We start from the raw sequence: 14977 nt of genomic DNA on the forward strand, positions 1-14977 counted from the left end.
CAGCTCCCATTGGTGGTACATGCCCTGGTCACCTCCCATTTGGATTACTGTAATGCGCTCTACGTGGGGCTACCCTTGAAAATGGTCCGGAAATTACAACTTATACAAAATGCGGCGGCTCGACTACTTACAAACTGTCGCCGCCGGGAGCATATCACTCCAGTGCTGTTCGATCTGCACTGGCTTCTAGTTGTTTTCCGGGCCCAATTCAAGGTGTTGGTATTAACCTTTAAATCCCTACACGGTCTCGGCCCAGTTTATCTGATGGAGCGCGTCCAACGCCACCAATTATGCCGCCCCACAAGATCAGCCACACAGGGCCTTCTCTCAGTCCCGCCAACTAAAACAGCTAGGTTGGTGGAGACAAGAGAGAGGGCCTTCTCAGTGGCGGCCCCCACTCTCTGGAACTCCCTCCCGTATGATCTTCGGCATGCCCCCTCCCTGAATGTATTCCGCCAGGCCTTGAAGACCTGGCTTTTCAGACAGGCCTTCGGGACTTCCGGGGAGGGTTAATATCTATGATAAATTGCCTATTACTCTGAACTCTCATTGTTTATAGTTTTACAGTTTTATCGTTGTATTGTATTATTATGATGTATTTTATTGTAACAGAGATGTACGTCGCCTAGAGTGGCCATTGGCCAGATAGGCGACACATAAATTAAATTATTATTATTATTATTATTATGCTGGCACGCTTTCCCTCTCCTTCACGCAGGGATGGTTTTGCCAGGTTGATATAGACCGCGTTGTCACAAGCAGTTGACGTCAGTTTAGCTAAGGCACATTTAAGGCCTAAACTTGGCCGTCCCCAACTTGGCGCCCTCCAGATGTTGGCCTGCAGTTCCCATTGTCCCAGACCATTGGCCAGCCTGGCGGGGATGGCCTGGAAGGCACCAGGTTGGGAAAGGGTGTTTTTAAAGATTTCCCCTGAGGCCCACTTTGTGCATTAGCAACCCATGTAGCATTCTTGCTACCAGAATGGTGTGGAACCCCATAAGCTAGATGTGTCTCCATGCTGCTCTGTTAATGCACTTAGAGAGATGAGGCTTGGAAACCTGGGTTCAAATCCCCACTCAGCTAGGAAGCTCTCTGGATGACTTTGAGTCAGGCACTCTGCCTCAGCCTAACCTACCTCTCAGGGTTGTTGTGAGCATGAAATAGGGACAGAGCGAGCCACGTATGCTACCTTGCATTCCTTGGGATATAAATGTAATCAGTGAATTGGACCTGAGTGGGAAGTCCAAGGAAGGAAAGTGGGTCAATGGGAAAAGAGACATGCTCATATAGGAGCCGCCTAGGGCCCTGGTCTCCTGACTCCCACTTGGGGATTCCTCCTTGGGAGCAACAGACACTCAGACAGGCATCCGGACAGAGAATGCCAGTGACAGAAGTGAAATCCAGCCACGCAGGGGTGTCATTGCAGAGAGACCTTGAGCCTGAACCTTCACTTCACCAGCACAGCTCTTCTTTGCTGCTTCAGAGTAACACAAGTCAGCTTTTGAGATGCAGGTGAAGAAAAAGTTGCAGTGATTAACACATGCTCTTGCTTGTTAGTGTCATTGTGAGCATAAAAAACAACTTATTCCATGTTGCACGAAACTGTAGTTCAAAAATTGAGGGGGATTTGGTAGGCAGGGAACCTCTCCCCCCCTTCCACTTCATATTCATGCTCAGAAAATGTACATTGGCTCAAAAATGGTTAATGAGGGGTACGGCTATACCTTTATTAATGCTTGTCTTTGTTGCCTCTTTTTAGGGCCTCCACCATCTACACACCAAAGGGAAAATGCACCGGGACATTAAGGTAAGACTTCCCTGCAAAGCCTTGGGCTGGCCCTGCCCAGGATCCGCCACCTTTAAATCAGCCTTTGAGGTTGCCTCTGTAAGCTTCAGAGGAGGAAGACAGGAGTGGTAGAGGGAAGAGAAACGTTCTCTTCCTCCCCCCCCCGCTTTTGCAAATATAGCGGCCTTGCTCTTCCCTCTTCTTCTGCCTCTTTTTCAGGGGGCCAACATCCTGCTTACAGCCAACGGTGACGTGAAACTCGGTCAGTTCCTCCTCTCAGCTTCCCCTCCTGTTCGCTCGTCTCTGACGCCAGCCGTCAGTCCAAAATCCTCTCCTCCTCTGCTGGAGGAAATATGTTGATTTGCAGGTTCCTGTTACCCTTCCTCGATCATCTGCAACAGCCGTGCCTTCACTGGGGGTGCCTTGGGTTGCTACATTTGGAGGGAACCCCATTGCAGGACTACACGGTGGCTTTGATCTGCCAGCTCACCTCTCCTCCAGCTTTGTTGTTGCTGCTGTTGACAATGGAGGCTCAGACCGTACCAAGCCAGTTTTCCCAGGGGAGGGGCTGCCCTGGTTCATTGGCAGAGCGCATGCTTTTCAAGCAGGAGGTCCCGGCTTCAAATCTCCTGAGACCCTGAAAAATCGCTGCCAATCAGAGCATGCAATGCTGGGTTATGTGGGCAAATCATTTGATCTGGTATAAGGCAGTTTTCAGGTGTCCATGTGAAAGGATACCAACTGCTGCTACTCAGAGGCAGTTTCAGGCTGGTATTTTGGGGTGAGAAGCAGTGTTTTGTTGTGATGGTGCTCACCAGTAACAAAGTACAGTCACCTCTTTATTTGCTGCCCATGGCAGCTATTAATGGGCTGGTACCTTCGGCACTTTTGTCAAGATATGAATACTGGTGCCTCATTTTTTTAATCAAAAAAGCACTGGGGGGGGGCTCAGGGGAAATGCTCTCAGTGGGCCACTTCTTCCCCCCTGCCATTAGCCGCTCACACTGTCTCTGGGCCTAATGGTCACTCCTTCCTGGGGGAAAGGGAGGTGAATGAGGAGGCAGCAGCACAGGAAGAGAGAGGAAGCCGCCTCCTTCTGGCCCCTCCGGTCTGCACTGACTGGTCTTCCCTCAGCCCTACCTGGAGATTGAGCCTGGAGCCTTTTACAAGGAAAGCCCATGCAGCAGGGACAGCCAAAGTGATGCCCTTATGTTGTTGTTGGAATGCAACCGCTCCCATCGTCCCTGGCCTTTGGCTGTGCCGACTGGGGTGACGGGAGTTGGGAGTCCAACAAGATGGGGAGAGGACCACCTGGCCCCTGCAGCCTCGGTCCTCTTTCTGGCCAGGGAGTGAGCGTAGGTGAGAGGCAGAAGCCGAGCCAGCAGAGGGTTCTGCTAGTCACCTGTGGGGCCCCTGCTGAGGCATGGGCCCTGGCAGGGACCTGACAGTGCTGATCCCTGGTGCTGCTTCCCCAGTTCGCCACTTAGGCCATCTGCATGCTCTCCATGCTGCCTCTGCTGACGCCCAGCCCGGATGGCTGCATTATCGGCCCTCCCTGTTATTATAAAGCAGGCTGGTGGCCATGGCAAGATGGCTGCTCCCAGCAGTTGATGGGCTTTTGCAGGGACAGGGCAACAGCAAGTAGCAGTAGCAGTATTTATTTATTATATTTCTGACCCACTCTTCGTTATGGCATTTCAGGCCAGGTTGCAACAATGTGAAAATCCAATATGAAAATCAGTGGGTCAGGAGGGGAGGGAATTTGGTATATTGGTCAGCACACATCCCGTTTAGTTGCTTGCAATGCATTGCACATATGAGGGCTGCCTTTAAAAGTTGATCCAGAATAGGTCTGTAAGATTATTGACTGGGGGCTTTTTGATCCAATCAGACCCTAACCCCACACTTTGCCAGCTGTCTGTGGGCCCAGTTTAAAGTGATGGTGTTCACTTTTAAAGCTCTAAATGACTAGGAAATAGATTGCTTGAAAGACCACCTTCTTCTTAGGATCCTGCTCTGAATGCCTCCCGCCAAATGAAGTGAATTGGAGAGGACCTTTTTGGTGGTGGCCCCCTGGTTGTGCCTCCCCAGGGAAGCTTGCTTGGTGCCATTGTTGTGATCTTTTTGGCACTGGGCAGAGACTTTTTGAACAGCTCATGTTTCTCATCATCTGGGCTTCTCATATTTATGATTCCTGTTGTATTGTACACCTCTGCTATTAATAGTTTCTCTTCCAGAAATACTATTTTAATGATGTTTTTTAATATTACATATCATTCTTTCAGTTTTTGTGAGCTGCTCAGAGAACATAGGTTGCTGTGACACCTTACAAATGTTGTTAGTAAATAAATTAAAATATTCTGGATGAGTTGTGAGGACGGGGTCTAGGGGGTGTTGAGTTTGGGGGTGTAGGGCCTGGTCACGACCCTCTCGCTGCCATATCCTCTTCCTGTGGAGCCTGAGCCCTCTGTGCTATCACCTGAACAAGAAGGTCTTGCCCTCGTCCAGTCTCAAATCACCTTCTTCCTTCCCACAGCGGATTTTGGCGTCTCTGCGGAGCTGACAGCATCTGTGGCGAAACGGAAATCCTTCATTGGGACTCCCTATTGGTAATACGGGCGGGGGGGGCTGTGCTCCTACCTCCCCATACAACCACTGTGCTTTCTCTGTCTTTCTGGAGGGGGGGGGCTCTGGAGCCAGAAATTCCCCACTTAAAATCTCACCTCAGCCACAAACACACCAGTGGCTTTAAACAAGCCACTCTCTGCCTCAGCCCTCCCGTCTGCAACCTGGTAGTAATTCTGACTTCCTATACATGGTTGCTGATTGTGAAGTATTTCATACGCTTGGTTGAGAGGGGCACAGCTCATTGACAGGACATCTGCGTTGCGCACAGAAGGTGCCCAGTTAAATCTCTGAGGCATCTCCGGTTAGAAGGACAACCAGTAGCAGGTAATGGGAAGGGCCCTTCCTCCAGACTCTTCTGAGACCCACTGCCAGTCAGGGGGGCAGACAGCCCTGGGCCAGGTGGGCAAATGGTTCCAGGAATAAGCAGCTCCCTGTTGTGATTGTTATGTGCCTTCAAGTCAATTACGACTTACGGCGACCCTATGAATCGCCCCCCCTAAGTAGTCTGTATATTTATATAGGCTACATATATATGCGCTAGGTTGCTCTCCCTGAGTTTGCTTGGAAATATTGTTTGTCTGGTGATAGTGACCTGTTCTGCTGTTGAACCAGGATCCCCTTCTGCTGGTTTCTCAGTCCAGTCTGCAAGAGGGTAGTCTGTGATTGGTGGGGGGTCTTTCTTGGAGAGTTGTTGGAAGCAAAGACCATAGAAAAGGCACCTCGCTAGTGAGCTGAGCTGGATAGATCCCCCCCTTGAAAATGGCTTCTGTATTCCTTCCCCAGCAAACCAGTTTTTGGAAAGGGGTCTTCGAGTTAAGACAAATTGGAGGCAGCCTCGTTGCATTCAGCCCAGATGTTTTCTCCTCTCCTGGCTTGAGCTTTGGGGTTGGGACAAGCAGTTCTGCAGCTTAGAAGCAGAAGCCAGCTGCACACATCACCAATAATTCAGCTCCCCCTGCTCAGTCCTTGGAGCAGTTCTCCACTTAAATCAAAAGCTTTTCTTATGGTGATGCGTAACTAAATAAGCATAGTCCAAAGGACTAATGAGAACTGGGTCAGGGGGCGTGCGCGGAAGGTCCATTACCCCAGAGCAATGCCAGGAGTCCCAAGTGGCTAGAAGCAGCCGCAATGCAGTGGCATCTTATTTGTTTTTAAGGGAAGGTGTCCTGGGGATTCCTTGAGATTGGAAGTCAGGACACAAATCAAATCAATAAGCAATCCTGAGGCCAGGAGGGGAAGGGTGGGCTCACGCTGGGGAGGAAGGAGGTGTCTTATCTTCACCCCCTCAAAGTTCCTCCTTTCCCAACTAGGGTGTACCTCACCACCACCACACAAAAAATTGCAAAAACTCTTGGGCTTGAGGCTTTGTTAGGGCCCTGTCTGTGCCCTCTCACCCCTTCATTTTTGTTGATATCCCACTCTGCAACAGGTTCAATTAAATTTATTCACCTTGTGTATCCCTTCACACTGGAGGATCCCAAAGCAATTTGCACAGACAACAACCTATAATATATACAATTTAAACAATCCATTAAATGAAACAAATATGCAGAAGGTGTCCCCAGAGATGGGCATACAAAAAGTTTAAAACAAAATAAAGTTTTTTAAAAATATACTATGAAAACAATAAAAGAATGAAAGCTATAAAGTGAGTCACGTCAGGGGTGGAATTAAAGCAAAATGCCCAGCAACATAAAAGTGACAGCCAGTGCTTGGAAGCAAGCCCAGCTTTGAATTGGGCCCCCTGCATGAGGGACTGGGGGGAGGCAAGTGGGAGGGTTTAGCCGAAATGACATGGCCTCCGGGATTAAGGGGCTTTGTGGGGGTGGCTCATCCCAGCCTGCTTGAGACTCTTCCCTTGCCCAAATCTCAGTCTTGTCTTTCCTCCCAGGATGGCGCCAGAGGTGGCTGCGGTAGAGAAGAAAGGGGGCTACAATCACCTGTGTGACATCTGGGCACTTGGCATCACGGCCATAGAATTGGCAGAGCTGCAGCCGCCTCTTTTTGATCTGCACCCCATGAGGTGAGGAGAGTTCAGGGTCAGAAATCAAGCCTGCCACTCTGCAGGGCCATCCCAAGCCAGTCTGCAGCTTCTGGCCCGACTCTGGAGTAGTCAGTGTTTCACCACCACCAATCTGGTCAAGGTGGTTAAAACTGGTGAGGGTTAAAGTGTGTGTGGGGTGGGTGGGCTCGGTGCTCTGCCTACCCTTCACATCTGCCTCTTTCTCCCCCCATTTATTTATTTATAAATTAAATTATTTATAATTACAGAATTATTCCCAACAGTTTATTCTAGGGATCGATCCTGACCTCAGAAATCAAAGGCTGAAAGGATCCTTCTTCCAGTCCAGGCAAAGCAAGCTGTCCCCTGAGCAAATGGGTCAGTTTAGGGGTGGAATATAAGAACTCAGACTTATAAATAAATAAATGCATTTATATACCACATATCATAAAATATCAGGGCAGTGCACAGCGATGTGTGTACAGTACAATAAAATGTAAAGTATAAAATGCCATTAAAAACAGTAAAAATTATCATTAACACAACTGGCCAATCAAGAATGTTTTCAACAGTTGTGTCAGCCTGACCACAGAAACAGGTCTTCAAGAGACGCCTGAAAGTCAAAAGTGAGGAGGGTGCCTGTTGAATATCTCCTCAAAGAGCATTCCACAGCAGTGGACCAGCAACACTACATGCCCGACTTCTGGCAGAGGCCAGCCAGGCCTTCATAGCAGAGGTGGCAGGAAGGAACTGGCAGCCCTCCTCCAGATGAGCTCAGAGATCAGGCGATCCTTAAAGTATCCCGGACCTGAGTGGTTCAGGGCTTTGTGTATTAACACAAGAGTGTTGAACCTGGCCCAGTAGCATATGGGCAGCCAGTACAGATGTTCTAGTAGGGATGTCACACGCTGTTGGCCGTTTATTCCTATCAGCAGGCTAGCAGCTGCGTTCTGCACCAGCTTCAGTTTACGGACCAAAATCTGCATTGCAGTAATCCTGTCTTGAAGCATAGCCAATACATGGACTACAGTGGCCAAGTTATCCTGATCCAAATATAGCCACAGCTGGTGTACCACACAAAGCTGGTAGAAGGCCACAAATGTTATATAGTCTCTCTTTCTCCCCAGCAACTTGGTGTCAGAGGAAGGGATGGAGTGTTGCTGCTGAACTGAATTCAGCAGTTCCATCAGTTACCGGGTACTCTTTGTCTTAATGGCTGCTACTATCCTGTCTCTAAGTTTAAGTCTAGAATCCCCAAATCAAACCATTATTATTTTCAGGAAAGCATACAAACAAGCAATCTCTTGCCGCCTTTCTTTTAAAAAAAAATGTAGGTGCAAAACTATATCCTTTCAGAAAACATTGTTATAAGCAAACACAAATATTTGTATTTAGAGGTGAAACAGATGGAAATAGAATAAAAAACAAAGTAAAGAATGGTGTACATGAATGATAGCCTGCAATGACAAAGCAACTTCCATTTAGCCCTTTCTCTGGCCATTTCACAAAATCCAAGAAGGCAGTCTGTGTGGCTTCTAGGCCACCCCAACCTGGACCATCTCTATTGGACCATGATTGCTTATTCTCATGCAGGCAGGCAGAGGAGAGCTTCCCCGCCCTGCCTCTTGTTATGTCCAGTTTGGTAACAACAGAGTTGCAGGTTTCTGGGCCACTTGGAGCTAGGAAAAGCATGGGTAGGAATGGTGTCACGCCCTCTGAGCTCATTAACTGTACGCTCTGCATACACTTGACATTTAAATTTGGGTCCTGTGAGGACAGCCAGTCAGACAGAATCCGGTGGTAGGGTTAAGCAACAGGAAATGCCACACAGAGGCCTCTCCAGTAAGACTGGCTTTGCCAGCTTTCCATGTGATGTTTGTGTGGCATGCAACTGCCCTTTGAAGGTGCCCCAAAGTCTGGAATCATTTAACTCATTGCAAGCCTAACCTACTGGGCAGAGTTGTTAGTTCATTCTTACCTCATTTCTGCTAACATACATGATACTGCTTTTTGTTTTCAAATGCAAATATAAAAAATCAAAACCACACAGAGTGCAAAAAAACCAGGTCCATATTTCTTGAGATAACCTTTCCTTTCTACCAGTTAGCATGTTTGAACATCACAACAGATCAGCAAATGGCTGGGGGAGGAGTCTGCAGACAAGAGAGCTGATATTTTAAAAATGTGCACAAGAGACAAAGCAGTAATAGTGATCTTGTTTCTCTTTCCATTCAGGGCCTTGATGCTGATGTCAAAAAGCAACTTCCAGTCCCCCAAGCTAAAAGACAAGGCTCGTTGGTAGGTACAGGGTTGTGCAGGAGGGAGACCCCCCCCTCCACTGACAGACTGCTGGCCAATTCCTGATGGGGTGTCCTAAGTGTCTACTGGGTGCAGGGGGTGGCTGGTTGGGGGGAAGCATACTGGATTTGACTCAACCCAACAAGATATTACTTATGCTAGGGAAATGCAATGTGAAGTGCAATTAACGCTTTGGACTAGGACTGGGAAGACCCAGGTTTAAATCCCCCCCAGCTCCAAATCTGCGACCGTGAGCCAGTTGTGCTCTCTCAGCCTAACATACCTCACAGGGTTGTTGAGAAGATAAAATGGGAGGAGGTGTGAAAATAGGGAATGTAGGGAGCTGCCTTTTACAGAATCAGGCTCTTTCTCCACCCACCCAAGTGCTGTCTGTTCTGACAGGCTGTGGCTCTCCAGGAAGGCACGTGGGGGGGGGTGTCTCAGGCAGAGAAGGGTCTCTTCCATTGCCTGTTCTTTTTAACTGAAGTTGCCAGAGCCTGAACCTGACCTTTTGTATGCCGCGCAGATGCTCTGCCACTGATCTCTATAAAAAATGTAAATGTACTGCCTTCAAGTAGATTCCGACTTATGGCAACCCTATGAATAGGGTTTTCATGAGGCTGAGAGGCAGTGACTGGCCCAAGGGCACCCAGTGAGCTTCATGGCTATGTGGGGATTCGAACCCTAGTCTCCCAGGTCATAGTCCAACACCTTAACCACTACACCACACTGGCTCACTGATCTCTATAGTCCTTCCCAAGAAGAGCGTGTACATTTCGGAGTGGAGCCAAACCGGCCCCATGGTTTTCCAAGGAGCTGGTGGTGATAAAGCATGTCAGACGGGGACTAGAGCGACGTTGGCAGAGGACTCGGAGCAAAGCTGATAGAGCTCGGGCTAGAGCCTATTTGAAGGCCTACTCCGAGGCAGTATGGGCTAAGAAGAAATCTTTCTTCTCGGCCTCCATTGCATCTGCTGGGAGCCGTCCAGCGGAACTGTTTTGAGTGGTTAGGGGGCTTTTAAGTTCCAGCCCCCGTGTGGGTAATTCTGACCACTCAGCAGACCGCTGTCAAGAATTTGCACGGCACTTTGCGGACAAAGTCGCTCAGATTCGCTCTGACTTGGATGCTGAAATTGATACAGTCTCTGAGGATGTAACTTCGGTGCCTGTTTGTCCAATTAAAATGGATTCTTTTCAACTTGTTTTGCCTGAGGATGTGGACAAGATCCTTGGAGCGGCGCGTGCCACCATGTGTGTACTGGACCCTTGCCCTTCCTGGCTCATTAGAAGTACCAGAGGGGGACTGGTCGATTGGGTCAGGGGAGTAGTCAATGCCTCTCTACAACAAGGCAGAATTCCATCATGCTTAAAGGAGGCAGTTATAAGACCACTGCTGAAAAAGCCCTCCCTGGATCCCTCTTTACTAGGCAACTACCAGCCAGTCTCCAATATTCCATTTTTAAGCAAGATAATAGAAGATGATAAAAGAACTGAGCAAAGATGGCGACTGAGACGGATGCTCATTTAGGAAGCTCCGTAGTTTAATTTAATTTTATCATCCATCACCATCATTTACCACCTACCACCTCTCACATTACCTGTGCCATTGTTGCCGGAGTGGATGTGGGTGTATGTGGGTTGCTGCTGGCTGTCGCTGCTTGGGCTGGATGCATTTTTCTGGTGGCCTTGGCGCTGCGGACTCGAGTGCTGCTGTTGCGGCCTCTGGGGCCGTCTCGCCGCTGCCGAGCTGCCGAGTTGCTTTTCCCTGCGGCCTCTGGCGCCGCGGACTCGAGTGCTGCTTATTGCGGCCTTTGGGGCTGTTGCCGCCGGGTCCGGGCACTGCGCTGTGCTGTGCTGCTTGCTGGCTTCGGGTCGCCGCTGCCGCTGGGTGCGTCGGGCCGCTGGACTGCTGCCTGGGCTTGGGCGTCGCTGCCTGCCCTGGCCCCTCCTGGATTGCCGCTTGTGGCGCTTTGGACTGTAGCTGGCTTGGACTGGGTCGCCGCTGCTGCTGCCGCTGCTGTGTGTCCGGGCGCCGCGGCCTCGCCTGGTGCGGTCGTGCGGTTGTGGGCCGCTGCTGGGGCGGCCGTTATTGCCATCTGCCGGTTGCTGGAGTGTGGCGGCTGTTGCTGGCGATCTTCGCACACTTGCTATCTGGCTGTGGGCTTGCTGCTCTCGTTGGATTGGACGTGCTGTGGCTGTTTCCATTGCCGAAGATTGTCACGGGTCAGCATTGCGGTTCGTGACTCCCCAGGACATTAACATCTTTATTGTGAACTGGTTGGTGGTCTGATAAGAACTAGGCGTTACTGAAGATCAAGATCAAGCTGAAGAAGATTCTACAGCTGGCTGCTTTTATTATTGTAGACTGTGGTTATGGATGGATTCTATGTATGATTGAATGAGTGAATGCAATTGAATGAATGGACACGTAGATTCAGATGGATGAGATATAGTTATACTACCATTATTGCCATGATTGTTATTTATTTAAGGCTAGGAATTAGTTCGGACTGGATATCTGCATTGGATATCTATTGTTCATGGAAATAGGTATGGGCATTTAATATTCCAATTCCCATCCTATATTTTAGCAGTTATTATAGTCTTTATAGTGATTAGATGAGTAGATAAATTGACATTAATTAACTTCGTGAGACAGTGATACTGTACGAACTTATAGGGAACAGGTTCTGGATCTTGATCCAGACCTGGATTCAATCTCAGAATTGATCCAATTCTCCGGCGTCTAGGGATAGGGACATGTGTAGATCTGGGGGGGATGTGACAAAAAGGGATGGGGCCAAGGTATACAAACATTGGGCGGCAGACGGAGTGGTGCTGGAGGCAGACCATGTCAGAATAGAGGATCAAGGGATAGATGCATAATATCCATCCCTTGTTCCAGGTCTGCCCATAACCCGAAGGTAACTGGGGGATATAAGATTCCAACCAACCTTCGTTTGCTGCTGTGTAATGCCAGGTCTGTGGTACAGAAAACATCTTGCATCCATGATATGATCTTGGATGAATCTGCAGACCTGGCATGTATAACGGAGACCGGGCTGGACGAAGCCTCGGCACCTATTCTAGAGGCGATGTGCCCGCCGGGTTTCCGTTGTGCACATCAGCCGAGGGAAGGAAGGCGGGGAGGGGGAGTGGCTGTCATCTATCGGGAGTCCTTGGTCTTTGCCAGGTCTCCTCTCCATGGGACCAAGTTTGTTGACTGCATGTACTGGAGGTTGGGCCCGAAGGGCAGTTTAGGGATCCTGCTTGTGTACCGCCCGCCTCGCTGCACGGCAGAATCCCTGGCCGAGGTGCTAGAGGTGGTCTCGGGTGTGCGCATGATATCCCCAGAATTGTTGGTGGTGGGTGACTTCAATGTGCACGCCGAGACCACTCTCAATGGAGCCCCTTGGGATTTCCTAGAAACCATGACTTCTTGGGAACTGCACCTTAGTAATGCTGAGCCCACCCATGTAGCCGGTCATGCTCTCGACCTTGTATTTGTCCTGGGAGAGGAGAAAAGTGCTCTGAAGTTAGGGGCCATTACTTTTACCCCTGTGTCATGGTCAGACCACTATCTGGTAAATGTAGACTTCTCGATGCCGCACACCCTCTGCAAAGGCACAGGACCTATTAGAATGGTCCGCCCCAGGCGCCTGATGGATCCAGAAGGATTCCTGACTGCGCTGGGGGATTTGGAACTTGCTGAAGGTCATTCAGTCGATGCCCTGGTGATGGAGTGGAATACAAGGATCACCGGGACATTAGACCGAGTGGCCCCGAAACGTCCTCTCCCCCTGGAAAGATCCCAGACAGCACCATGGTAAACACCACAGTTGCGTGTTCTGAGGCAGGAGGTGAGACGACTAGAACGCCGGTGGCGTAAGTCCCGCTCCGAAGATGCCCGGACACAAGTTAGAGCAGCAGTAGCTGCCTACCATGTGGCAATAAAGGCAACAAAGAAAGATTACTTTGCTGCCTCTATTGCATCAGCAGAGTGCTGTCCCAGGAGGTTATTCCAAGTGGTCCAAAGCCTGGTTGGTCCAGTTGCTCAGAAACCCTTGGAATATTCGAAGGCCTCCTGTGACAATTTAGCAAAACACTTTGCTGATAAAATTGAACATCTGAGAGGCTCGATTTCGCATACCGTGAATGCAGACAGTGGACCAGAGTTGACCAGTCATAATGTGATCCAATGGGATCGGTTTCGGCCTCTTCCTTCTGAGGATGTGGACAAGGTGTTGTCAACTGTGAAGCCTACCACCTGTCTCCTTGATCTATGCCCATCATGGCTCGTGATGAGTTGTAAAGAGAGATTGGGCGAAGGGATCAAGGCGGTGGTAAATGCATCCTTGAATGAGGGTGTATTGCCATTAGCCCCCAAGGAGGCAATTATAAAGCCCATCTTGAAAAAGCCCTCCTTGGATCCCCAAGATCTAAACAACTTTCGCCCAATTTCAAATTTACCATTCTTGGGCAAGGTCATTGAACGAGTGGTGGCCAATCAGCTGTCAGCGCACTTGGATGAAACAGATTATTTGGATCCATACCAATCGGGTTTCAGGACTGGACATGGAACTGAAACAGCCTTGGTCGCTCTGGTGGGTGATATGAGGATGGCACTAGATAGGGGAGAATTCACCTTTCTGGTCCTCCTTGATCTCTCAGCGGCTTTCGATACCGTCGACCACGGTATCTTACTGGATCGTCTGGAGGGATCGGGAATAGGAGCCACAGTATTAAACTGGTTCCGTTCCTTTCTCTCCGATAGACACCAGCAGGTGGCATTGGGAGATGAGGTTTCAGACCCTTGGCCCCTCAACTGCGGTGTGCCACAGGGCTCTATCCTTTCTCCCATGCTATTTAACATTTATGTAAAACCGCTGGTAGCTATCATCAGGAGGTTTGGGCTGCAGTGCCACCAATATGCGGATGACACTCAGCTCTACCTCTCATTTAAGTCCTCACCAGAGTTGGCTGTGGAGACCATGTCCAAGTGCCTGGACTCCGTGAGTGGATGGATGGGAAGAAACAGGCTAAAGCTGAATCCTGATAAAACAGAGGTACTGCTCGTGGGAGACAAAGGAGGGTTGGGAAATATTGACCTGGTGTTTAATGGGGTAAAATTGCCCCTGAAGGACCAGGTCCGCAGCCTCGGGGTGATCCTTAATTCCAGGCTGACCGTGGAGGCTCAGGTTTCATCGGTATGCCGGGCAGCTTGGGGTCAATTGCATCTCATCCAAAGGCTGCAACCCTACCTTCCTGTCCACCAGCTCCCACTCGTAGTGCATGCTCTGGTCACCTCTCGTTTAGACTACTGCAATGCGCTCTACGTGGGGTTACCCTTGAAAACAGTCCAGAAATTACAACTGGTACAAAATACGGCGGCTCGTTTACTTACGAATAGCCGTCGTTATGATCATATCACCCCAGTGTTATACAATCTTCACTGGCTTCCAGTTATTTTCCGGGCTCAATTCAAGGTGTTGGTATTAACCTTTAAATCCCTATACGGTTTCGGCCCAGTATACCTGAAGGAGCGCCTCCAACGTCATAAAGTGTGCCGCCCTACAAGATCTGCCACTCAGGGCCTTCTCTCGGTCCCACCGACTAAAGTGGCTAGGTTGGTGAGGACTCGGGAGAGGGCTTTTTCTGTGGCAGCCCCCACGATTTGGAACTCCCTCCCAATGGATCTTCGACATGCCCCTTCCCTAGATATATTTCGCCGGGGCCTGAAAACTTGGCTTTTCCATCAGGCCTTTACGACCTTTGAGTCTTCCAAGGTGCACTAGTTCAATTGAACAATCTACTAAATACTGTAATTTTTGCATTGTACTGTACAGGCTATATTGTTTATTGTATTTTATCATGTTTTTATTGTACGCCGCCTAGAGTGGCCACTGGCTAGATAGGCGGCCTATAAATTAAAGTTTATTATTATTATTATTATAATAGAGCGTGTGGTGGTCGCCCAACTCCAGAGATTCCTGAACGATATGGATTATCTGGATCCATTTCAATCTGGTTTCAGGCCTGGCTATGGGACAGAGACGGCTTTGGTCACCTTGGTGGATGACCTATGCAGAGAACTGGACAGGTGGAGTGTGTCTGTGGTGGTTCTACTGGACCTCTCAGCGGCTTTCGATACCATCGATCATGGTATCCTTCTGGGCCGCCTTGCTGAGATGGGACTTGGGGGCACTGTGTTACAGTGGCTCCAGTCCTTCCTGGAGGACCGAACCCAGAAGGTGGTACTGGGGG

At 49.5% G+C, this 14977-nt stretch overlaps 1 protein-coding gene across 3 annotated transcripts in view; it reads left to right on the plus strand.

The window, feature by feature from the left end:
• Nucleotides 1–14977, plus strand: part of MAP4K2 (mitogen-activated protein kinase kinase kinase kinase 2) — a 69759-nt gene that overhangs the window by 14072 nt on the left and 40710 nt on the right. For 2 of the 3 annotated variants that reach the window (XM_061606620.1, XM_061606623.1), the window contains exons 6-10: nt 1760–1807; nt 2006–2048; nt 4323–4395; nt 6306–6437; nt 8652–8714. In XM_061606620.1, the coding sequence (XP_061462604.1) occupies nt 1760–1807; nt 2006–2048; nt 4323–4395; nt 6306–6437; nt 8652–8714 (359 nt within the window). The remainder of the gene's footprint in view (nt 1–1759; nt 1808–2005; nt 2049–4322; nt 4396–6305; nt 6438–8651; nt 8715–14977) is intronic. The other variant, XM_061606622.1, reaches the window with a different exon arrangement.

The sequence above is a fragment of the Rhineura floridana genome, chromosome 22 (assembly GCF_030035675.1).
Source record: "Rhineura floridana isolate rRhiFlo1 chromosome 22, rRhiFlo1.hap2, whole genome shotgun sequence".
Classification (NCBI taxonomy): Eukaryota; Metazoa; Chordata; class Lepidosauria; order Squamata; family Rhineuridae; genus Rhineura; species Rhineura floridana.